The sequence below is a fragment of the Mauremys mutica genome, chromosome 7 (assembly GCF_020497125.1).
Source record: "Mauremys mutica isolate MM-2020 ecotype Southern chromosome 7, ASM2049712v1, whole genome shotgun sequence".
Taxonomy (NCBI): Eukaryota; Metazoa; Chordata; order Testudines; family Geoemydidae; genus Mauremys; species Mauremys mutica.
Window position 1 is genome coordinate 8,682,493 of NC_059078.1, and position 26,563 is coordinate 8,709,055.

The 26,563-nt window shown below is 38.9% G+C and overlaps 1 protein-coding gene across 3 annotated transcripts; it reads right to left on the reverse strand.

The window, feature by feature from the left end:
* Positions 1 to 783: 783 nt before the first annotated feature.
* Positions 784 to 25,804, reverse strand: UBA3 (ubiquitin like modifier activating enzyme 3). 3 transcript variants are annotated; one of them, XM_045024917.1, is made up of 18 exons: positions 25,642 to 25,799; positions 25,484 to 25,525; positions 22,471 to 22,591; positions 20,560 to 20,640; positions 18,130 to 18,212; positions 16,386 to 16,466; positions 14,031 to 14,074; positions 13,678 to 13,742; positions 7,250 to 7,405; positions 7,028 to 7,130; positions 5,290 to 5,403; positions 4,956 to 5,009; positions 4,436 to 4,472; positions 4,280 to 4,361; positions 2,922 to 3,022; positions 2,724 to 2,787; positions 2,580 to 2,634; positions 784 to 1,631 (listed from the first exon to the last, which is right to left on the reverse strand). In XM_045024917.1, the coding sequence occupies exons 1-18, from the start codon at positions 25,659 to 25,661 to the stop codon at positions 1,543 to 1,545; spliced, it is 1,392 nt and encodes a 463-aa protein (XP_044880852.1). In that variant the 5' UTR covers positions 25,662 to 25,799; the 3' UTR covers positions 784 to 1,542. The 3 variants fall into 3 exon arrangements, 2 of the variants coding, with proteins under 2 accessions (XP_044880852.1, XP_044880853.1); XM_045024918.1 differs by lacking the exon at positions 25,484 to 25,525 and having other exon boundaries at positions 25,642 to 25,795; XR_006581165.1 differs by lacking the exons at positions 784 to 1,631; positions 2,580 to 2,634 and adding an exon at positions 3,375 to 3,505 and having other exon boundaries at positions 2,753 to 2,787; positions 25,642 to 25,804.
* Positions 25,805 to 26,563: the final 759 nt, after the last annotated feature.

Below are 26,563 nucleotides of genomic sequence, written 5' to 3' on the forward strand. Positions count from 1 at the left end.
ACAAAATGCCCAAAAGCAATTTAAAAAAAACAAACATGTTTTTTGCAGCCTGACTGCTGATTTTTGAATGCTTGGAATTGGCTATACAGCTCCAAAAGGCCAGGAAAATTGAGACAGGGCCTTTGATTATTTTTATTGGGAGTACAGAAAGGACATTTTTTAATACGAGGGCAATCAGCTTTTGTCTATTCACAACAAGAATCATAAAAGCAGGGAAGCTGGGCCTACTCCTTATTTAGAAAGGTGTGTCAATTTTTAGAAAGTGTCAGTTCTAAGAATGACAAGTACTATTGGAAGTAATTTACTCAAATAGCTAAAAATAGTTTTTTAACTCTTTTGGCTACACCTTGTCAAAACTGGTAAAGATTTAATAATTTTTTTCTTCTAAGTTCCATATTTAAAAATATTTCAGCCAGCTTTAATTTTAATGTTTAAAATGCTTGTAAATACAACCACATTTTGCAAGACATGTTCATGTCACAGTTTTTTCGGGGTGTATAGTCTTCAAGTTCTTTCTACTTATACATCTCTAAAAGCTGGGATGGGAGATTTAAGAAGAGAAAGGGAGGTATGTGTCAAATAAAATAGATTTCAGATCCATTTGAGTTAATTTGTGCACAAATGACACACACTCTCTCACACACACACACACCTTTTGTACCTATTATGGTAACAGAAACAGCTCTTTTAATTGACAAACTGATACCACATAATCTTATATTTTTGTCTCTCTTTCTTATGGTCACATTGTCCTAAATTCCCATTGACATACTGCAGCACAAGTTATCTTTATATTTTTATTAATAAATACCTTGAGAGCATCAATGATAACCAAACATAACTCACCAATCCTGAACATCAGTGGGCTTTTGACTGAACTATTGTGCATAGTAACCTCTAATCCACTGCAAATATAAACATGAAAAATACTTTGTTTTCATGCATAGATGTTCATTTAATTTAATTACATTGTCTTTCCATATTTTGTAAACAAAGTGAATTAACCCTCCTGCAATACTTAATATCCGTTTAGCAGGTCAATAAAAATGAATATTAAATAAAGGAGGAAACATACAATGCTTATTTTACTCTACTGCCCACAGGTTTTAATATAAGATTCAGTAAATGTATATGGGTTCTAAAATTTAATTTAAAATCATCATGGTTCTCCTTAAAGGATATTCTTTTGTAGATGTGGGTGTTCAAAGGCAAGCAGAGAACAACTCCTTTGACCACCAAAAAATGTCCAAGTGTAGGAAGGAGTGTTGGCATTATTTTAACATCAACACATAAACCAAAAAAAATCATCACTGTACATCAAGTTCTGTACATTAATGAGTATTTATACAAATACCATCCACCAAATATTGGCTTCTAAGGACAGTTCTAAAATAAGAGTGATTCACTTGGGATAATCTAACTTCCAGCAAGGCTAGTACTTAAAAGGGACATTTTAGATTACTCTGAACATCCACATAGAGCACATGTTTTACATGGTGTGCAGAATTCTCTCACTGTATGTGCAGATTAATGAGGCTTAAATTAAGTAGTAAAATGAAGCTTGAACAACATAGTCTGTGGTGTAGTTACATCAGCAACTGCAAGTTCCTGGCCATCCACGAGCCCCAACTCTGAAATAGGGGAAAAGAAAAAAAAAAAGTTGTATGCAATAGATGTATGCTTAATTTAAAAAAAAAAAAACTGAGTTACAGTTCTACAAAGGCTTAAACAAAACTATCAGAATTCAGTTATATGTAATTCATTAGCTATAACAACCTCAGTGTTAATTCAACCAAGATGACTAGCAGAAGATATTTGTTAAGAATAAAAGAAAAATTAAGTTTCACAGCATCCTTTGCTGACTCAAATATTTTTTCTAATAACATCTGCCCAAATAATGAATGCTATTAAAGGAGTTAGTGCTCATCCCCAAAATAATTTTAAGGACATGGCTGACTGTATGAAAAGGAGTTAACCATATTCTACTGCAGGAATTAGTGAGTGAGGTGGTGGGTTATTACCCTCTTATAGGTTTATAGTATCAGTGTTTGTGAATTAGAAGAGAATAGAAAATGAAGAGCAGCGGAACAGGAAGAGTGGAGGGAATGTAAGGAGAAGAGGTAACCGAGAAAAATTCTCTACTCCCTCTGTCTTCTGCAATTTGGTTTTTCTTTCTATAGAAGCACACAGCTAACTGCATTGAAAATCCTGTTCTGTAGTAGGTAATCCCTACAGTTCCTCCTCCAAAAAAATCCCAATTAGGGGAGATGAATGGGGAATAATAATCCCAGATACAAATAAATCAAATCCACTTGTTTCAAGACAATCCAGCAATCTGCATATTTGCACATATCTTAAAATGACTTCATCAGATACAAACCTAGTTCTCTAAAATTAGTCACATACTTTATTGAATTTATATGTAATTTTAAAGATTTGTTGTTTAAAGTGCTCCTATTATTGCAAAATGTGCAATATGTTCTACAGAGGCATTAAACAAAACAGCACTAAAACTGAGTAATCATATCTCTGATTTATATGCATGTCTTGATATTCTGCGTGACTCAATTAGGCAATACCTTTCAGTGTCTTAGAAAGATTTGGCCTTGTTCGTTCTTCAATTGAAGCTACCGTCTGTAAAATAAAACATATTTTTAAATTAAACCAAGCCAAACTTAAATGAAAATAAGTTAACTAAGCAAAAGCAAACAGATACTGATCACCTGTAAATAGAGTGTTTTATTCCCCCCATACACAGTTGCTGTGATTGCTGGAGATTTCATTTGCCTGTATGAAAAACATGAAAGTAAAATATGAGCGCTATCAGGATAAAATGCAGTTTGAAAAATCAAATTTCAACATGCTGCAAACTTCAAATTTCTAAAAACTAATCAAAGAAATCAGAATAGTTGAACACTTACAATGAAGAGTTATTTGTCAAATAATCCAAGACCTCCTGCAGTTTTGCTGATGAAGGGAACTCTATATTTTGAGGGAGTTGGCTGCAGGCAGGACAATTCTCCTACCAAAAAAAAAGTGTAATAATCAAGCTTATACTAATAGACTTTTTCAAATATACTTATATCAGTACCAGTAATGATTCAAAATGTATATATTCGCTATTACAATTATTTGCAAAATTTATAAACGCGTGGATCTAGCAAAATTAATACTTCTGTGAAGATTAAGTACCCAATCCAATGCTCTGTGAAGTCAATGGGAACCTTTTCATCAACTTCAAAGGGCTTTGAATCAGGTTGTTAGTCACTAACGTACAACAATATAAATAAAAAGGTACAGTCAATCTATATTTGGTTTGGTTTAAAGTTTAGGGTTAATCCTGTATGTTACTGAATTAACTATGTTGTCCTAACCTCTTAATGCCAACAGTTGCTGTTGTGTCCTTAAGGCTATGTACTTTGTTCTGTGAATTATGATTCTTGATGTCAGAGGGTTAATATTTCCTTGATCCTGCTTTCCAGGCACAGCTACTGTTTTCCTCCAGCTATATTAGCAAAAGCAATTGCCAGAGTTAGGGATTTAGTCACCTGGCTCACCTTTCTAGACAGGGATCGCTACTTTAAACACTGGATGCAGCAACAACATTAACACAAATAGCTGGTGGAGAATCCTTCCTGCATGTGGAACTTCTTCCCCCAGTCATTGGGAAATTTTAGCCCAACATACATAAATATTTCTTAAATAAGGTGTCAGTATTTTGTATTTATTTTATGATGGGCTTTGGTAATTTGGTGTGTGACAAGTGGATCCCAGGCCTACCCCAACTATCAAATGCTCCTCTTTCTAATGCAGTTGTTGCCTGGCTGCTTGGTGCTAGCAGAGTAACATCTGGAGGACCAATGGAATTTTTTTTCCCCAAAGTAACAGCAGTGCCCAGAGTTGTTTAGTACACTTGCCGTATCTCAGACATCTGATATACCCCCAGATCAGCAACAACTGACCTTAATTTATTCCCCTGGAAAGCTGAAGTCTAGCTGCTCTCTATGGATCTAAGCAGATCACTGTCTACGAGGCCAACCCTCCCCCCAAAAATATCCTGTATACTCATCAGGCTACTCCTCCATGGGAAAGAAGTCAGACATACTGTTACTTCTATTTTTAAATAGAACTTGGGAGATATTTAGATACTACACTGGTGGGGACCAGACATTGAATTTTAAGTTCAGCAAATAAGTAAGTAGCTGCTATTGCAACAGGTGCTATAAAAATCAGGAAACAACCCAGCCAGACCAAGAGGTTCTTCTGTAATAGGACTAACCTTTCTTTCAGCTTCAAATGTATATGTGTATAATCCATCTACATCATTGAACACCAAGTAGTTATTAAGAGGAATGTATGCACTGCAATGAGAAATGTGTTAGTGTTTATACAAATAAGTTTGTTGAAAATATTTATATTAAAAACAACAAATTACCTTGTTGCTATTTTAAAAACTTCAGTGGCGCATACAGCTGGAAAAGGGAAAAAAAAGTTGCTTTGTTCTCAATCTCAGAATATACACAACCACACAATCAAAATGCCTACAGATTGAAAGGTTTCTCAGAGACTTAGCTGGTAGTACTACACACTAATACGTGGTGGACTTGGTACTCATCTGAGACAGTCTTGGAGATCTGCACTGTACTTTTTATCTCTACATTTTTGAGGTGTCAGTGCAACCTCCAAAACTTTTGCTTACTCTTAAGTCACATAAAGTACTCAGAATTATGCAAGATCATGTGTAGCTGCCATGTAGAGAAAATGGGATAATAAAAGGAAAAGTTAGCTAACTAGAAAACCCCTAAGCTACCCACTCTCACCCTTCAGTCTTCAACTGCTACCTCATGAAAAAGCTCACTACCCCTAATGGATGGGCAAAGTGAGGGAAACTTGTACTCAGATGCCTGGGAACCTTCTAATGAAAGCCAAAGATTTTCCTTTCGGCATTACTGTACCTGCAATGACTGCATTTGTAGAAGCTACAGCTGGAATGATCCGCTTAACCACCCCTACAAAGACAAGACATACAGCATTAAGCCTTTTCCAAAATAGTTTCCCCATATAAAGGACTATGTTACCCAAAAATTGTGGTTGTTTTGACTGCAGCATATTATACCCTAAATCACTTTACACACTTTCCTATACTGTGCATTTCTATAGCGCCTATCACTGTAGTATCTAAATGCTGTTGAAATACCTTGGTATTTTACTTGGTATTTATTGTTGCCATTTGCAAAAGGTTATTGTCCACACACACTCAACGAAATGTTAACTACTGCTCTTTCTTACCTTGAGTAAGTCTGTATGTAACACCCTTAATATGGAACTGTGATGCTCTTTCTAAAGATTGTTGGTAAATCCATTGTATATGATCAGGGTCATCTCCATCCAATGGAACATTCTCTACAGGAAAATTAAAGATATACAGACAAGTTTATCTAAATTCATGATGACTCTTCAACATCTACTTTTTTTGTCTACAAAGTCTATATTTGTTTTAATCCACTAGTCTTGCTGAGATATTAGCACGGTTTTGGAGGTGATGTTGGCAAAACAATTTAGATGTTAAAACTGATTTCCATACATTTTATGAGCACTGGTGCATAAAATTTATAAAATCTGCATTGATGGCCATGACAGGGTGCATAGGGGAGTCGTGGGCAGGGAACTACATTGTGGGGTAGGGGTGGGGGGGGAAAAGAACAAGGAAGGCTGGAGTGAACAGAAAGGGGAAAAAAACCTATGCGGGAAGAGGGATCTGGTCTGGGGAGGATAAGGAATCCATTTATTGGCCTGGAGAGAAATCTCTCAATCCAGTCTATTCTATATGGCCAATTCCCGCCGGGGCATAGCCAGGAGACAGTGTATCTTGGGGGGGGGGAACGGGGGGCGGCGGCGTACATCAGGTAGTTACATTAGATTGCTTCTCAATGATGGGCATTACATGAAGATAAGATTGTCTGATTTTTGTTTATTCTATGGATAGTGGCCAGGGGCAGAGTTAATGTTAACTAACCTTAACTGCACGTTTTCACACTCCAATATTAATTTTTAAGTAAAACTTTTACTTTAAATGTACAGTTTTGTTGCTGGAGGGGAAAAAAAACCACTGCATGTTCTCAGGAGTTGAGACCATATAATATATTTAAGGGCGATGTTAAGATTAGTAGACCAAATATTAGAACTACTTTTTGCATCACTCTTCAAACCCCCTGAAAGTCTCAATACTGTTTTTCCCCCCCAAGAAGTATGCAAATATCAGCAATCATAATCAAACGTAGCAGCAAAGTTATAGGTCTACACAAGGGAAAAGTTCAGCAAAAATATTTAAGCTTTCAAGGATTTATTATGAATAGTAAATAAAAGCCTGTTTTAAAAATTACGAGATACTTTGACTGTGATATAGTATTAAACTCATTAAAATAATCTAAATAACTATTCAAAGTCAGTAAACCACTGTCACAAACTAAGTTTACTATTACTGTAATAAGCAGTGAAAACCATTACAAGCTACCATAACATGAATCAGTACTGTATCAATTAATTCAGCATAATAAAAGGGCCTCTCTCAATGGAACCATTCACAAAACAGACAATTTCAGTCTGAAATTATACATCTGTGTATTTCTATATTAGCAATAGACAGTTTCATTACTGGCTTCTAACAATCACGTCTGTTCTTTTTTCTGCTGATGGCAGTTGTGGATTAGTAAAAAAGAGAATAAGCAATGTGTGATGAACAAGAGATCAATAACTGTTTATTCAACATGATCAATCTATTGTTTTCTTTCTAATGCAGTTGTAAAATATTTGCTTCAGGCTGAAAACGGACACACAGGATTTTAATCCAAGAGTGAAATTTGGCCAGTGGTTGTTGGTAAGATAAAGTGCAAAATTAAAAACAAACAGTTTACTGACTCAAAGTATGATTTTACACCTCTTACTTTGCAGCAAGTGTTTTGATTATTTAAAAGTCACATTAGTTCATTGATAAAAAAAATAAAATAAAATGCAGTGTACTGATTACCTCCAAAAGGATGTTCCTTGGGCCACTGCAATATCCTGACATATTCAATACAATGTTCTGGCAGCCTGGGCATAGATGCAATAGTACACATGGGAAAATTGATCTGATAAGGAAAGATCATAAAATGATTTAACATATCCTGTGAGGGAGAGGAGAGGAAGGAGAATGGAGAAGTGGCAGAAATGGAATACACAGGGGAAAAAAATCAATGATTTTAGTTACCTGAGGTGGATAAAGTTCAAGTGTGCATTCAATACAAGCTGTCATTCCAGGAATAATCACACGAGCGTTTCCTTTAAAACCTTCTGTTCCTCCATCTATCAAAGGTATGATGGAACTTGGATCTAACATGCCATCTTCATAGTTTAAAAATGACATCTGTTAAAATTACAAGTTTGTACAAGTTGCATAAAAAATTATACCAAATCCAAAAAGTTCCTTTGAAAACATCTATTACTTAAAGATATAACACAACGTGGCATGCTAAGAAATATTCAGTATTGTAATTATAAAAATCTATACATCCTCCCACTTTCATATTTGTTATTAGATATATAAGGCTTAAACCTCAAATTCATTTCTCATAGAATGTTGTTCCTACAGTCAAGTAGAACAGCAATGTTGTTAAACCTGCAGAAATTTAAAAAAAAAAAAAATGCACCCACCATTATGTCTGACCAAAATACAAACTAGCCTGTTATTTATGCTTAGATATAAATGTCATATGTACTGTATACTGTACAGACGTCAAGGGAATATACAGACCAAGATTCCTTATAAATCCCATAAACTGTATTATGCCTAAATATTTAGCACTTTACATCTGCAAGGTGCAATAAAACATTAGCCAGCCCACCCTCTCAAAACATATGCGGAGGTAGATGAGGAAACAGTCATAGAAAGCTTACATATAGTAGGTGACTGACCCATTTTAAGATTAAACATAACAGCTAAGCATTTCTAGTACTGTTTGTTTCTGAGAGAGTTCAGTGTTTGTTCACAATTCAATCTGATTTGATTAAGTAGATATAATAGGCCCACACACTGAATTCTCTCCATTACTGTCAAGATCCATAGAATCACAGGTCTTTTTAAGCAAGTGCTGTTTAATAAGGAAGATGGCTATAACTATGGACACAAACAGGCGTTCACCTACAACAATTCCAGTTTTGTCGCCTTTGTTTACAAGGAACCACACTCTGCTTAGAAGTCTATATTGCAGACATCTAGAAGAATACACTGCAAATTCACATAATGCAATTTCATCAGTTGACTAGTTGTTGCTCAGCTCCCTATTTTCCAACTCCTCACAAGCCAAACATCCATAAACAGTACAATGTCCAGCATCTATTCAAGGATCCTGCTGAAGCCATGAAGTACATGCAAGGATCACATATGTAAACTCGGTATCCTCTCAGACGACATGGACATTTTAAGGAGTGGTATTCGTAATGCTATATTACAATCTGCTGCTGGAAAAATCAGTTTCAGACATTTGAGCAAGAATCCTAGCTCAAACCCACATTCATGCCTAGCTCAGATGGCTGCCATCTTTTATTGACCGAGAAATATTTTTGGACTGTGACATGTCCAATCACTTGTGAAACAGAGCTGTGCAAGAAACCAGCGATGAGGAACAGTGGCTAGAACACCTCTAATGAAGGAGACGTACGTGTGTGTGTGTGTGTGTCTCTCTCTCTCTCTCTCTCTCTCTCTCAGGAGCTCATACCAACACACAAGTTCCAATCCACTCAAAGAGAAATCCACTTTCCTTGTGGAAGCTGGCAACTGCGGGGAACCATTGCTCACTGGGACACGTGGGATTTGGAAAGTCCACAAAAGGGGGCCTGTGTGCTGGAGGTGTGTATCACAGAAGATAAGTTTTACTGGGGAATGTGATCAACATAAATGTCCCCAACATAATTTCTTGAGATAGCTTTCACTGACTGCATTAGAGCTGTAGATGGCACCATTCTGTGCCCACTCAAGCAACGTAAGAGGATATTGACTGAAAAAAGCTACTGGCCTCATGCTAACACAAGCCCTGGTGGATCATACAAACATACTGTTCAGCATTAGGCTGGCCTGACAAAGTACGATTGAGCTAATTCTGAAGAATTCTAGACTGCTCTGGAATGTACAAAAATCCAGTCTTTTTGCCCTACACCACAGACCATAATTGTGGCTAGCTTATGAAAGCTTACCATGATTACTACATAGTGACAGGTGTTACTTCAACTACTTGGTTCAGCAAAGCCAGAACGGCTGCAACCTTAAGGCAAGATGGAAACATCTTCTGAAGAGAAATTACACTGCTACTGATTAGGTCATCTGCTCACTTATTTTGCATTTATGAAAGCAAAAGGGAAATGTTCACTAGTGAGTGGATAGAGCAGGCAGATGCAGATTTGGCATTTCACCAGCCGGACCCGGATGCTTTGGTTAAGGATATCATAAACGCTGCCAGTAAGCAACATGCTAATATTAGGGATGCCCTCTGCCAGTATTTTGCAAATGAAGCAAATGGGAATGACAGTGCTGATAGTTATAATCACAGTCAATTTACTTCTTACATTAGTAACAGTTATTCAATGCTTTTTGGTGGTGAGCTTGATAGGGGATATAACTCCACTAAATCACTTGTACGTGAAACAAAATCATCTCACACAATATGTATTTTAAAACAAGTTTTATTCAACTATAAAAACTGAACAAGTACAAGGGAAAAGACAATCATGTGTTTGCACAGTGTCCAAGGTCAGACATCACAACAACAAATACGGGTGGGAAGAAGGAAGTGGGCAGGTAACAGACCTACAGATAGTGATGCTGGAGATTGGCTGAGGTCTAGGCTGTCACAGCTGTCCTGTTGGAAGGCAAGCCAGGAAGTGAGAAACTGAGAGTAGGCATTCCAGGGCAAGGGGAACACTCATGAAAGCATCACTGCTAGAAGGGTATCTGCTGGAACAAGCCTGGTGGTAGACACAGTCAGGCTGAGACTGTTAGCCATTCATTTTTTAAAAAGGCTCACCCTATTCCCCATCATCTGCTACACTGCCATGGAATGTTACTCTATCTCCAGCCAGTTTATTTCCTTTTCATGTTCCATATAGTTTTGCAGTCTCTGATCCTTCTCCTACACTGTCAGATTTCTACACTCTAAGCTGTTCTCAATAAACAGCTAAATTTGTCAAGATCACTTCTTCTGTCATCTCCTCTTCTTGGGCTCCAGCAATCAGGCTCCCTCTGTAACTCAGGGAAGTTATCAATCCTTGATCTCTTCTTATGAAGGTTGTTGAGCTGATCTTAACATTACACTCCTTTGTTCTTGCTAATATATGCATCTCCTCCCCCTTCTAATAGCAACTTTTGAAAAAGAAATGAAAAGCAGCAGGGTTAACAGGGATATTTAATTTCTCTTAATCTTAATCTGTCTCACTTGCAGCTGCCCACCACTAATAGGGAGAACTAAAATTTGAAATAAGCGTCCTTTTTGCAAGAGTAGAGGTAACTTTTGCCACTTTTGTGAGAATAAGGGTGTGTTCAATTTAGCATAAGGTCTTACACACATTTACTGTTAAATACGCTGGTGAACGCTGTGGTTCTGTAGATTCTGAAATCAAAGGCCCTAGGTTACCTCAATACAATTTGTATTCGTTTTTCAAGTTATCAGTGCTGAGACCCTGGTTTAGGGAGGGGTCATGAAAGGCTAGTTTGCTAACAACCTCATTGCTGAGCTACAGGAGTGAACAACCAAGCATTTCACTACTCTAACACCCAGAGATTGGAAAAAGACTGTAGCTAAGATAAACTGTTATCAGCACTAGTTACATGATCTGGTCCTATTGGACAGAGATTCGACTGATCCACTCAGGTCACTAATGTCTACTAGCTACAAAGTACAGTAAGTGGATTTGGATTTAATACCATCAATGGGTATTTGAAACTTTTACATTTTAATATCTTTTTCATGCTGCTTTAGTGCTATTATATGGGGCACAGTACTCAATGGGAAGCATGGGGTCACTGGAATTTCTATGCTTAAAGGTGGCCAATCTGACAACATAAGATGGAGTTGTTGTAGCCATGTTGGTCCCAGGATATTAGAGAGACCAAGGTAGGTGAGGTAATATCTTATTAAACCAAATTCTAGCTCCAATAAAAGACATTACTTCAACCAACTTGTTTCTCTACCAGCAGAAAGAAAGGCAGGCTCTGGCTACAAGAATGATGGTGGGGGAGGGGACTGTGAAGGGCAGCATGCACCATCACATTTTGGGGGGAAGAAGGGAAGAAAAATATCAATCTTTTGGCCAAACAGCACTCATAGGAGGGGCTCAATACTCTGCTCCCCATGGCTGTGGAAAGAGTGAAGACTTTCAGCCCTAATGGCTGCAGCATCCGTCCGCACAACAGCAATGAATCACTAACATATGGACCTCATTTCTCTCAACTCAAGCATACAGCTAAGTTATAAATAAACACTACAACTTACCTGGAGAGTCTGCTCCTTCCTCTATTCCAACACTGTTAGCTGGGATCTACAACAGCAGATCCATAAAGTCCAGGTTCATGACCTGCCAGTCCAATTTCTGCTTATCAATTCACTTCTCCTGCCCCACCAGGATGCCTCTCTGTTGTTCAATGACATGGGAGGCTCAGTGAATGCCTTGGCCCAAGACTATGTTTTAACATGTTGTAGATGGGGAAAGGTTTGCCTTCCTTCCATAGACATTCGTGTGTTGTTCTGGATCCAAATGAACCACACTTTCACGCTCTTAATTTTATCCCAGTACTGCTTTGCATTATGCCTTATTCCAAGCTTGACCAGATGCTGTGACATGTGGCATAAACAAAAGTGCCCTGGAATGAGAATCAGCTCAGAATGGATCCCCTCATCACTCCAGATATTGAGAACAGCCCTAACACATTTGGCTCAGTCACACAATCATAGGAAACTGGTGCTGAAGGAATTTCCAAACCAAATGCAGAAGCTAGCACAAGAACATAGTGATTGCACAGAAGTGAATGATTACAAAGTTCATGTTTTGTTATGGCAGGTGAATGTAGAACATTATATACAAGTATAAAACTTCATGTAGGATTGCCATGGTATGCACTGAGCATGGGACACAAATGCCAAGGAGTCCTTGTCTAGAGAGATCATTGAAGGATGAGCAAGAGAACTGTGGAATTGTGTTGGGAGGACTGATTAACTAGTGCAGGTGTAAACATCTCAGGTTTACACATGCAATGAAATGGTGCTGTTAAAGGCTCATATAATGCACTAGATTTGGTGCTATTAGCCTCATACTGGGATAGCTTGCTAAATTCTAAGGGGTGTGGCTGCAGACACACTGTTATACATTTGCCAAGTGCCATAATTTGTTCTGAGGTCTGGAGAGGTTAAGTGAGTTATCAAAATGTTACACAGCAAGTCAGTGGTAGAGGCAGGACTGAAATTTAGGAAACCTTGATTCCCAGTCCCATGCTCAAGTTCACTAGACCTTGCTGCCTCCTGTCAGGGTATTATCTTAACTTAAGAGAGTCCCATATTAACAAAGAATTAGCTTTTTGGGACCAAATCCTGCTTGCTGTACACAACTGTGATAAGTCGTGTTTACAAAGAGCAGGAAGTGCCCTTAGTGTATTATTTTTACCTGGTACCACTAAAATGGCATTGGAAAAAAATCATAGTTGTCTCACTCATGTACTATTAAATGCATAGTCCCCAAAATAAAGTGTCAGAAGGTTTTGCTGCTGTTTTTTTAAAGAATTTAAGAATAAGATCCAAAGTAATACAAGATAAATATAAAAAACTCACAGGAGCAAGAAAATTCAAAGAAATAGCGACATCTCTATCTTTAATTCATCCCACTGAGTCAATGAATTAACACTAACAGCAAGGAATAAAGTGGTGAGTAGTAACAGAAAAACAGTTTAACCTGAATTCCCTTATTTATATCAGTTTAAAATTAGATCCTGCTTTTATTTGTTTTGAAGTGAATGTAATGCTCACTAAAAGTGTTGGATTGACAGCCTGGAAGACAGAATTCTGTTTATTCACAGAACACATTAGCACAGGCAGCAGCAAGGCAAACTTCTCCATGCTGCCTGTCACAGTATCTCAACTCTGGCCTAAAGGGACCAGTTCTAGGTGTGAAAAGAGAGAGTGAAGTCTCTATGCTCATTTAACCCTTGGCCTTTCAGAATGCAAAAAACAGGGCCAAACTAGTGCCAATTATACTGGTGGATTTTGTGATGCAGACAGCTGTCCAGCAGGAACTGGAACTCATTACATATAAGCCACTCAAGAAAAAAGGATGAGCTGGCTTCAGTGGCATTAAAATCCATTTATAGTTTACATTTAAACTGACATTTTTCACAAAATGTAATTGAGTGGTATACATTTCATCACGATTCACAAGGAATTAGAGGTTTAATGTCATACATCAAAATGAAAATATACTCAAATATGAAATATAATGGAAAATGTATGTCTTTACCATTATCTTAACCAGTTTCACAATTCCATTTTAACACCCTTTGTTCCATACTACTGCTATATGTTGCATAAAGCTGTTTAAATTTAGCTATCGATACTAAAATGATAATGATTAACTTTAGAAAGATTAAAATAAAGTTTTTACCAGCATGCCATTTATCCATCTTCTTGCAATTATAGAGTCCAGACCACATACAATAATATGAAATTCTAGAAGAAAAAATTTTATTTAAAATTTCAGTGTGTTTTCCTTTAAATAATCAATACATTTTATTCACACAAAAGGAATGAAGTTAACTTAGCTGTGCTATGTAGTTTATAAGAAAGTTTCACTTTAACAGTTCTGGCTTTAAGTGAATAGTATTTTCTGCTCACTCGAAACAAACAATAAAAAGTGAACACCTCTACTGACTTAGCAAAAAAATGGCAATCAACAACAACTACAGTGCTTTCCCAAAGCACAAGTGGAGAATTTGTATATTTGCAAATGCTACTTACGCCGATAGAAAGTTTCATCCATATCCTGAATTTTTTTAAAATGTCTGAATGTATATGCAGTAAAGGAATCATATTATGGTAATTAGTACTTTTATAGTATTATAACCAAATATAGGTTAACAAACACAAAATCAGTAAATCAAAAGACCTAATGATGTATCATTATCACTTTATATCAGACGTGGGCAAACTACGGCCCGTGGGCCGGCTACCCAGCCCATAGCTCCCAGCCGGGGAACCTAATCCCTGGCCCCTCCCCTGCAGCCATGCCGCCGTGCGGGCCACGCTCTGGCCCGCCACTCCCGCTGGGCAGCATGGGGAGCGCAGCTGGCTCTGGCTGGGTGTCGCAGCTGCGAGCTCCTGCTGCTGGTAAGGGGGAAGGGAGCAGGGGGTCCTGGGGGGCAGTCAGGGAGAAGGGGGTGTTTGGATGGGGCGGAGGTTCTGGGGGGGCAGTCAAGGGATGGGGAACAGGGAGGGTTGGGAGTGAGAGTCCCGGGGGGCCTGTCGGGGGTAGGGATGTGGATAGGGGTCGGGAGGGAAGGATAAGAGGGTGGGATCCCGGGGGGAAGTTAGGGGTGCGGGGTCCGGGAGGGGGTCAGGGAACAAGGAGCAGAGGGCAGTTGGATAGGGGGTGGGAGTCCTGGCGAGGGGGGGGGGGGGCGCGGTCAGGATACAAGGAGCAAGGGGGGTTGGAGGTTCTGAGGGGGGCAGTCAGGGGGCGGTAGGGGGCAGGGGCCAGGCTGTTTGGGGAGGCACAGCCTTCCCTACCGGGCCCTCCATACAGTTGCACAACCCCGATGTGACCCTCAAGCCAAAAGGTTTGCCCACCCCTGCTTTATATAGTACCCTATTAATATTTATATTAAAGTAGTGATCAGTAGCCTCACAATTCCTGGACATTTTTGGACTGAAGTTAGGACCATAAAATCATCGGCTATGAAGACAACAATAGTAGCCCCTCTGGAGAGTGCTGTCTAGTCTCTTCACCCTCATATTCCTCTGAAGGTGATGATGAGCATGATCTGAGCTAAGTGCATAGGAGAGCTGTGAAAGAAAGTGAACCTGGAGGAGACCTCAGACAGCAATGAGGTTGAATTGGGAGTCCTACCAAAGTAAGAGATACATGAAAAAGGGAGCAGGGAAGAATTCCCTGTTGAAAACCAAAGAAGAAAGATTAAAAGAGGAGGAGACAAGAGTCTGTACAAGACAAATCAGACCGGTGAATAGAACTGTGGCACACAGGGACAGGCTGGACAGAGATGGCATCACTTTAGGTCCATGAGTCAATGCTGGTGCAATGCTGGTCACAGTGCCAAGAGCAGCCGTAGTCTACAAAGGTCCACAACAACACAGAAAAGACTCAACTACCTTAACTTGAATAATAAAGAGAAAACATTAAGCTTTCCAAAAAGGGGGCCAGTGGGAGTAACAATGGATTCTGCCAAGTTTCAGCTTGCTGCCTATTTAGATCAGAAGAAACTGAGTTGTGGGTAGAGGTGCGTCCCTTTACTCACGCTGACCAGAGTGCACAAGGATATAGTTAGGTGCTGGTGTAACAACACATATGGCTATCTATCTATAACTGGTGGGCCCAGGAGGTTCCATGCTGGTATAGCTCCTTTTACATTTTTCAAACATATTTCATTCTAGTTGATGAATAGGTTTGTATGTATCACAGATTGTTAGATAATGTTTTCACCCCTCAGCCACGAGGCTGAGAAGGGATGAAAAAAACACCAATACATACACCAAAGCTACTTCTGTGCCCATGCACACTTCTGTTGTTCTAAAAGATAATGCCACAGTGGGAAAGAACCTAAGCCATCAGTCCAATTAGTAAGCTACTTGTTAAACAAATGAAAAGAAATGAAGTTAGATTCTTTAAAATTAAATAGAATCATAGAATCATAGAACTTAAGATCAGAAGCGACCATTATGATCATCTAGTCTGACCTCCCGCAAGATGCAGGCCACAAAAGCTGACCCACCCACTCCTGAAATAATTCTCCCCCTTGCCTCAGATGTTGCAGTCCCCAAATCCTGATTTAAAGACTTCAAGTAGCAGATAGTCCTCCAGCAAGCGACCCCTGCCCCATGCTGCGGAGGAAGGCGAAAAACCTCCAGGGCCACTGCCAATCTACCCTGGAGGAAAATTCCTTCCCGACCCCAAATATGGCGATCAGCTGAACCCCGAGCATGTGGGCAAGACTCTCGAGCCAGACACTCAGGAAAAAGACTTTCAATATCCCAACATTGACCCTCAGTACTAATTACCAGTGGTAAATAGCCTGACAACCTACAGCAATCTTAAAAACACAATTAACTTCAATGGCTATTACTTCTCTAAAAGGATACGGTACAACTGCACAATTAGGAATTCGGTTGTTTAGAAATTCTGCTGCAACCTCTGCTTTAGGTCGTCCAACATCTTTGGGTCTGCAAAAAAAAAGGGGGGAGGGCTTTTAAAATTCTTATTCTAATAGCAAATCATTAACCTTTGAGAATTCATGTCTTACAAATGATTTACACATGATGAAATATTACTGTAGGAGAATCTAACAACAGATACTATTACGACGTATTTCTATCATTTGTTAAATGGTTTTTACTTATAAGCTTCAGATATGAGACTAAACACATTTAAAGATCTTCGTAACAGCTGCTGATACAAAATATTTGAAAAACTGGTGGATATTTTATTTTATTAGGAAGGAAAAAGTGTTACTTGTGGAGCTGATACTTTAATATGTATAAATTCTTCTATAGTATTACTTATTCCATTACCTTAGGCATCAGTGAATTAATTGATACTTATGTATTACTTGTTAATAGCTTTATTCTGTTTAATTAAAAAAGAAAAGTACCATACTTGTACCCAATAGGAAACTCCTTTTTGTATGCTGTTTAACAATACATAATTTGATTTCTACTCTCAATTCGTCATATGCAACTCCCACCAAGAGCAACTGAGGACAGAACTAACAAAATGTATTCCCCCCCCCATAACTGGAGGGGTCTTAATGGGCCACTTCACCTTGAATGGTCCTTTGAAGCGTTCACTACTTATGCAAAACAATCTGTTCCACCTTGTATTTAGCTATGGCAGTCTGAGTACATTTCCCTGACCTGAAGAAGACATCTGTGTAAGCTTTGAAAGCTTCTCTCTCTCTCTCTAGAACTGACAAAACACATTAGGATAGCTTTTCTAAATATCTCAGAACCAAGATGTAACTTAATTTGTTTTATTTAATTTGCTCTAGACACTGATCAAGACTACAACAATATTTCAACCAGAACTTTGTTCAGCAAATTGTACAATTAATTTGAGAAGCTCACTGCAAGTCTTTAGGCACTATACACATTAACGTTTTCTATATTTTCTACCATGCCAGCTATGGCCATAATTGATTAGATTTTATTTTATTTTTAATCTTGGAAAGCCACCAGATTTCCTCATAGAAATTAGAGATGCAAGACTTCCCTAGCTAGGTGCTCCAGTCTCTCCCTCAGCCAATTCAAGACTCTTTTCTACAGGACATGTTCTAGTAATTTACTTGTCTGTATAGAGGATGTTGGGATTTTCTTGACGGCACACTTCCAAACAATAACTTTTATACTTTTAAAATATTATTCAAAATTTATCTATGCCTGCAATAAGGTATTTAAGAAAGCATTCAAAATTGTCAATTGGCAAGATTAAGATGCTTGCTATAGAGGCTAATATTTACAATAATTATAATCTTGCATATATTAACCAACATCTTTTAAGAGATGAGGGACTCTAATCTCCACTCAATGTCTTGCATCTTTTGTAGTCATTGAAACCTGTGAAAATTGAGTTCAACCTGGTTGTAAAACACTACCAGATCAGAACAGTAAGAATTTTAGATTCACTTTGCATAGGTGCAATACACTACAAAAAGTGCAAGGCAGTACAGAAACAGGCTCCCGGCTTAGCTAAGAATGAGCATTCCCTTGATATGAAAAGTTAATTAGCAATGTTGATGACATACTACTGGCCTAATCAGATACACAATCTAATACATATACCTTTTGCTTAGAAATCTAAGAATATTTAAATGATGAAAATATCACTTACCGAAACAAAAATTGCCTATTCAGATTAGAAACATCTATAGTATCCATGTCAATAACATGGATTTGTCTAAAACCAGACAATGCCTGTGGAAATAAAGTAAGGCTTGTAAGAGGAAGTGAGATATTTATAGCTCATCAATAAAACATTCCAAGTACTAAAGGGTTCATAAAAAGCCATCATCTGAAGGAATCTATAAATGTGTTCAACTCCATACACAGATTGGCAAATGGACATAAACAACATGGAAGCTGTTGACTTTTTTCCCTGCAATAAACATTCTAGTGTGAAACTATTGTTGTATGTAAAGTAAATAAGGTTTTTAAAATGTTTAAGAAGCTTAATTTAAAATTAAATTAAAATGCAGACCCACCCCCGGATCGGTGGCCAGGACCCGGGCAGTGTAAGCGCCACTAAAAATCATCTCACGTGTCGCCTTCGACACATGTGCCATAGGTTGCCTAACCCTGTGTTAGATTAACAAAAAAAGTACAAGATGTCACAGATATAGCCTTAGTATTACAGAATACACTGGCTATGTCTACACTAGCACTTTTGTCAGTCTGGCGTGAAAACACATACCCCTGACCAACATAAGTTTTACTGACCGAAGCACCGACATAGCTACTGCCACTCAAGTTTAATGATGCTGACAGGAGAGCTGTCTCCCATCGGCATAGAGAAGTTACATGGGAGACCGCTGCAGCTGCGCTGCTATAAGGTACAACTGTGCCGCTGTAAGGTCTCTAGTGTAGACATAGCCCAATACTTCATGCTTTAGGGACAGTTCACTTTAAAATTGGTTTTGCACGAGTACTATGAGAAAGTATCTGAAATATTAAGTGTTGTAATGCTTATGTGATAAGTCACAGGACATTATAATGCATATTACATGTATTTTATGTAAGTAATACATTTGAATTTAAGTGCAGTCATTTTCTGGTTAAAATACTTATTACAAAAACTGGTATTTGGAAAAAACTGGGTTAAATACATTAGAAATGGTCAAAAAACATTTTGAATTTAGAACACTATTAAGATGAAGGAGACAGCCACACTTAGTTGGTGTTGTTTTGTTTAAGCCCATCTGACTGCAGTACAAGGAAGATGGTAATATGCTGATTTACAGTGTGAATGGTACCTGCACAACCACAGGGGACAGATTTTTTTAAATAAAGGTTAGACTTTGAAAAAGAGTAAACTCTGCAGAACTATCTTAATCTACTTATCCCTCACCTACATGGTTCTAAAATGTTCAGGCAGAAAGTTAAAAGTATTTACAATTTCAATGGAGTTAACAACCATTTCTGAGTTAAGATAAATGCAGATGGGGGCTTTCCATGTCTGTGCTCAAATCACAGCTGACAATAACCATGAAGAACTTATAGTCAATACTGAAGTACAAACAGCAGTGCAAAATCACCTCATTATTTGACACAACTCAGCAGGCTTAATCTCTCTGCCCCTTAATCTCTCTGCCCAATCCTGTCGCTAGGCCAGCCCATCCTCCGTAATGACAAATGGTATTAAAGCACAAGAATGTCTACACAATTATTGTGGGGCTGATCCAATAGTTTAATGATAGTGCCCTGACACTACCACGCAGGAGACATGTCCGAACTGCAGTAAAAAGAATTGAAATGCTATGGAGAAAAGCACACTGCCTCAGAGGAAGAAAATGCCTTCTGTTATTGAACAGTGACCCTCCTGCCATAATTATTTCAGTTCGGTCCCATAAACCAGCAAGGATACTGGCTGCAACATGGCCTCTCAAAAATGAGCAACTATCAAGCAGAATAGGTAAAATCTGAAGAATCTGACAAAGAACCTTGTCCTCCAATTTCTTATAGGAATAATATTCAATATTTTCACACATATGAAACATTTATTATTTGATATCCAAAAATGAACACCATATTATATGTTTTAACTCTAATAATGCTGTATTCAAAGCAGTAATTAAACAGAAATCAAAATCTATTTTTTTAAAGTAAAAGAATGTGTTCTTAGGCAGCAGTAGCAAGTGAGAATTTAACGTTAGATATCTGAGTGCTGCATGTTCATCTTGTTTCACTGGATGATGCTCAGTTGTCACTTTAAGTTCATCCAAAAGTCTAAAGAAAATTAAGTTAGATTTTAAATAGAATCATCAGTATTTATTTAACATACTTAAATTGTGTTTTATATCAGCTGACTATTTCACTTGCTACAGTGAATTTGATTTGAGATTAACTTGAAACTATAGCTCCTCTTCTGATCCGTGAAAGAGGCTTTTCAGAGCAAAGAAACTGGCAGGACAACACGTAAGCTACCATCTTGCAAACACTAACACAAGAATGATATGACAGAGAACAAAAACAATCGAAGTGAATTAATAATCTCCTGAGGAAAGGAGTAGGATTCCAAGAAAAAGATGAAAATCAGAGTAATTACCAGATTTTTCAGGAGTTCACATCCTAATCCTCCTGCTCCAATAACTAGAACTTTACATGTGTTTAACAAAAAGTCGAGAGGCTGTAAAGAATGAAAAAGGATATTAATATGTTGAACAGGAGAAAACTAAGATTTCCCCATTGCATCACAAAACATATGATTAACTTACAACTTCTAAGCACCTAATAAGCTTTTATTTGATCTTGGACTTTACCAGTTGTTCAGTCCACACATTTCTTATACCTTGACTAACTTTAGTAAAAGATGTCTGCTGATTTCAATATTTCCTTCATTTTTCCTATTTTATTTTGCTTGTGAAATAAGCAACTTGCCCGCCATCTTCCCTTTCACACACAAAATAATTTATTTAAAGATATTACAGTGCCTTTCTCCCACTGAAAAGGTTTGCTGCCACACAACACAAAATGAAAGTAAACCCAGAGACAGAAAATATTGCTGGCCTAAAAGGTAGTGAAATACTTGCAGCATTGGATAATTCTCTCTGTGGACTATTCCACCAGATATTTATCTTGAACTGGAAACTGATGGAACAGTACACTAAAGCTAAAAAGGAATAAAACAAATATTCTTGATAACAAACAAGAATAAATAAATTAAATGCACTGAAAAAAGGAGAGAGAAAAACAAAAATAAATGAAAAACAAAAAGCCACTTAAGTTTTTGTTTTGTTTTTAACATAAAGCCAGAGTGCATTTAAAATATAGATGACAAAAGCACAGGCTAAGAATCCAGAATAAAAATGGAAAGTAGGAAAAGGAAGAAAAAAGGTAAGAATTTTTATAAAGTGAAAAATCAATGTAGGAAAAGAATGAGAAATTATCAGGTGAAAAGAAACTAGGAAACTGTTCATAAAGAAAAAAGTAGGAGGGATACAGAGAGGAGGAAACAAAAAGTAGTGGGCAAAAAGCAAAATAAATCAAAGGATTCACTTATTTTGCTATTTACTTTTTAATTTTTTTGTAATTGCCAAGGCTACCTTATACATATCAGAATTGATATGAGTGTGACACATGAACTCATAGCAACAGTTCAAATATTTATCCCACCTTCAAATATTATGGATTTTTGCTCATTCCCATTAAAAACATCCTCCCTTCCCAATACAGTAGAACTTCAGGAATTCCAAACACCGGAGTTACGAACTGACCAGAACCATACATCTCATTTGGAACTGGAAGTACACAATCAGGCAGCAGTAGAGACAACAACAACAACAAAAAACAAAAAAAGCCTAAATAATTACAGTACTGTGTTAAACGTAAACTACTAAAAAATAAAGGGAAACTAAAAAAAAGATTTGACAAGGTAATTAAACTGTTTCTGTGCCTGTTTCATTTAAATTAAGATGGCTAAAAGCACCCTTTTTCTTCTGAATGTTAAAGTTTCAAAACTGTATTAAGTCAATGTTCAGTTGTAAACTTTTGAAAGAATCATAACATTTTGTTCAGAATTACGAACATTTCAGTTATGAACAACCTTCATTTCCGCGGTGTTCGTAACTCTGAGGTTCTACTGTACTGTGACTACTTACGTTTAGCTTAATTCCTTGTTTATCTGGGAGATAATTCCTTACTGCACCCAAAATTATTTAAAACCAGTAGAAAGTTATTATTTTCCAGTTGGAATTTCAGGAAATAGTCCACTTGCACTGTACAATTTATGTACATATTACTATGAAAGCTTGTAGCTCACAACGAAGTGTAAAAATATAGAAGTTTATTTACAACACTGTGCTTTATTCTAAAATCATACGATTCAATTGATTCACTTTAAACACACACATGCATTTTTAGTTATCTTGCATTGCTGGATGGTACATCAATAAATGTGTTCACAGTAGTTTGCAACACAACACTACAAATATTTGTATTTAAAATAAATGTTTCTCACTTGAGTGCCTGGCTCGAAATCAGGGTGTGTGAATGGTCCAGATCGCTCGAGGAACTTCTTTACATGGTTCCAGCGACCTTCCCAGTCTCCAGTGTCCCCACACCCACCATCAACAGCCATTCTGCACAGAACATAGTAAATTCAGCTGCAAAAATCAGTAAAGAAAATACCATACCTCTACAGCTTGTTTTCCATCAGTTGTGCTAAAAGAAAACCAAACTATGGTCTAATCCTGAAAACATGTCCACATCTGTTAACTTTACTCCAGTTCTGGTTAAGCAAATGTGTAAACGTTTGCAGGACTGTGGCAGCTGGAGAGTATTTTCGAAACAGAGTAACTACACACCAAAGTCAAATACAAATAGACACTTGAAAATAATCTGGCTAATTACCTACAATCAGCTAAAGGTGACCTGGAAAGAAAAAGTGAGTGCACTCTTTTGTTGTGTGTTTGTTTCTGATGTACAAAGAATGCCTGAAGGAGTTTTTTTTCTCATCTCTTTTCCTTAGAAATATCAGGAATGTCAATTCCTGTATTCCTTTTCTTTGTCGGACTTCTTAGATAAATCAGATAGGCATATGAGACGTACTTAGCAGCGGTGGAGTGTTAATAGTTTTCCTTCCATGCATTTTAAACAGGCATTAACAAAAATGCCAACTGTCAGAATAAAAGTAATTTCTTCTCAATTAATGAGGTGCCACTTTCATTGCACCTATTTGACAGTTAAGCATAGGGTATTCCAGGGCAGACAATCTGAAATTCCAATATAAGTATTTTTTAAATTATTTGTATTGGTAATTTTCTTTTAAGCTTTAAGGAATTCTTTTACATCATAAAGCAAAAAGAGGCTATGACCCATTTTTCCTCCCTTTGCAGGTCACTTTTAGTAGTTCATAATTAAATTAATTTTAATTTTACATCTCAAAATATCTTGTTGGAATACTTCAGAACCAGCATATTCACTTCAATATTGCTTTTAATTTAAGATCACTTGTCTCTTTTAAATTAATCTATACACGGAACAAATAATCTTTCGCTGAAAGAACACATCTATTTAAAAATTTAGTTCAACTCAGCCTCTATAATTCCTGTTCAGTGTTAGCAAGAGCTGCATAAATTAAAAAAAACAACCCTAAAACTGGATTTGTTTGAATATTTCACAAGCTGTCAATATTTTGACTATTTTTAGACAGTGGGCTGAAATCATCCCTGGGGGTAACTATCTAATTCTATGAAGTTATACCAGCAGCAAAGAGTCCTGTGGCACCTTATAGACTAACAGACGTATTGGAGCATGAGCTTTCGTGGGTGAATACCCACTTCGTCGGATGCATGTAGTGGAATTTCCACTACATTCATCCGATGAAATTCCACTACATGCATCCGACGAAGTGCGTATTCACCCACGAAAGCTCATGCTCCAATACGTCTGTTAGTCTATAAGGTGCCACAGGACTCTTTGCTGCTTTTACAGATCCAGACTAACACGGCTACCCCTCTGATACTTGAAGTTATACCAGTTACTTATTTATGAAGAGCTTAATAATAAGTACTACAGCACAAAGATCTCTTTTGTAATTGAAACTTGCTTCACTTTCTTCTGCAATATGTACAATTCACGCTCTCCTCTCTGACTCTTGGATCTATGGATCCTCCTGTTGTACATTGGTTCTTAGCATGCATGGCTACTAAAGAAATGCAAATCTCATAGATGTTTTTAACTCATTTTATTTGCACCACAAACATGAATCTGTATCCTATGTAGTGTAATTTTAATGTTCTGCTAGAAATAAGTGTAATGCTGTGCTTGGTGGCGTTAAGAACTGATTTTCTGTGCTGTTTACATAGAGTCTAAATGTATCCATTATCCAACTGTACTTTTTGGAGGGAGTGGGGGTGGGGAGATGACTACATTTTTTTCAATTTACAGTTAACTGTATTCAGTAAGATTTGGTTTCGAGTTAGACATTTTGGAGACCTGCCAAATCTGTTGTCTGAAGTGAGTTTTTTCTGTTCATTTTTAAAGCCTTCATTTTTACAGCACTATGGCATTAGTCAGTCTCTGTGTAATTAAATTTTTATTAAGGATCTTACAATATATTTCAATGAACTGTTTCAATTTCTCATTTTTAATTTTCAATGTCATTTTAATTGTCACTGTATCACAGTCCTTATGGTGTCCCAGGTCCCACACTCTTTCCTTCTCCCTCCCAGTTCCCAAAGCTCCATGCTTCTGAGGGGCCGTGTCATCAGCATGCATCCAATATGCCCAAGAACCTCTGTGACCCCATCCCAAACATACACATGCAATGCCTGTGAGCCTACCTCCCAAGGTAAATAGCTAGGTCTGTTTTGTGATCTTTAGGGAGAGGGTTGCAAGCAGAGGAAAGGATACAGTTTGAGGGTCCCCACGTGTTACATCTTGGGGAGTGAGGGGAGGTGCATAGAGTCTGGGGTTTTAATAAGCAAAGGCAGCTCTTCTGTAGCCTGGATCTTTAATTCTCAGCAGCCAAAACAGCCACCCCACCTCAGGCCTCTGCCCAGCAGCACAGCATCTCCCAGCACTGCCAAGCCATACTCATGCCAAGCTTCCAGCACCCCAAGCACCAGCCCCCTCTCCACAGGAGATTCCTCTTCTCCAATCCATTACCCAAGCCCCTTAACACCCAGGAGCCCACATTAACCCACCCCATAGCTCCACCTCCTGCCAGCCTGCTTCGCACTGCCCCACCCCACAGCTCCAGTTCCCCCAACCCCACACTAACCCTCCTGCCCCCAGGCACCGCACCCGCCAGCTCCACCCTACCCGACCTCGCACGAACCCCCCACAGCTCCAGCCTCGCACTAACCGCCCGCCCGCCTATCGCCCCGGGCGGCCCCGCACTACCCCCCCCCCACCCTCGCCCCCCAGGCAGGCCTGACGCTAACCCAGCAGCCCGGCCCTGCGCTACGCTCCCCGCCCCCCGAGGCCCCGCCACCGCACTAGGCCCCGCAGCCCGGCCCCACACTAACCCATCCGCCAGCAGCTCCTCTATCCTCCTTCTTTTCTTCTCCCTAAAAGAGAGAGAATAAAAGAAGGGTCAGTCTCGCGCTACCGAGCCCGGGGGGGAGGGAGCCCGGGGCCCACCGAGCCCCGAGGGGAGGGGGGAACCACACACACAGCTACTTACGGCTCCTCACCATCCGCCATATTTCCCTCTGCTTCCCACAATGCCCCGCTGCCAAACCGCCGCGGGCCGAGCCGGCCAACGGCACCACCGCGCCTCTATGGGCGCAGTTCAGCTAGAGCGCCAATACGGGGGGAGGCCATAGAGAGCAGCTGGGAGGATAGAGCGCCCCACCCGGCATGCACCGGAGGGGCTACGTGATGGAGGGAGGGAGGGAGCTCGCGCATGACACGTGGTTCCAAGACAGGACGAGTGTAGAACTAAGCTCCATAGCAACAACGTAGCGAATGGACCCTCCCCCCCTCAGGGACTCCACAACCTTAACCTGCCCCATAGAACTCATCCCTCTAGCAACACAGTGCAGGGTATAGTCCCCTATAGCTCACCACAGAGCCAGCATCCAGGGCCAAAGTCCCAGCACATCTCACTGTATTGCCAAACTGTGGGGCATAGGCCCCCAAAACATCCCTCCTTTGCAGAGTTCACTCCATAATACCAGGTGTAAGCCCTATAGAATTCCCCTTCACACATAGGCAGGTCTCTGATTTCCCAATGCCGCTATTTATGTCCACAATGCATAGGAGGCCCTGTCACTCAGCCCTATACCCATAGTGCAGCATATAAGAGTCTATAACTCACTCCTACAGTCATAACAATGGAGAGCATAGGCTGATGAAAGCTGGAGCTTCCTCTGAAATTCATATGTGACTTTCTATACAGCCTTGAGAGATCACCACCAAGCTCTGAAAGATTCACCCTCCTGAGTCCCAACAGGAACTGAACAATCTGTGTTCACTGCACTTTGAACTACAGCCTCATGGAGCAAGAGACCAGCTTTCAAAACGGACTCTTGCTTATTTCTTGCAGAGAAATAATCATACAGCCATCTGTCCAGCACATCTTATTTATGTAGTTTATATGTATT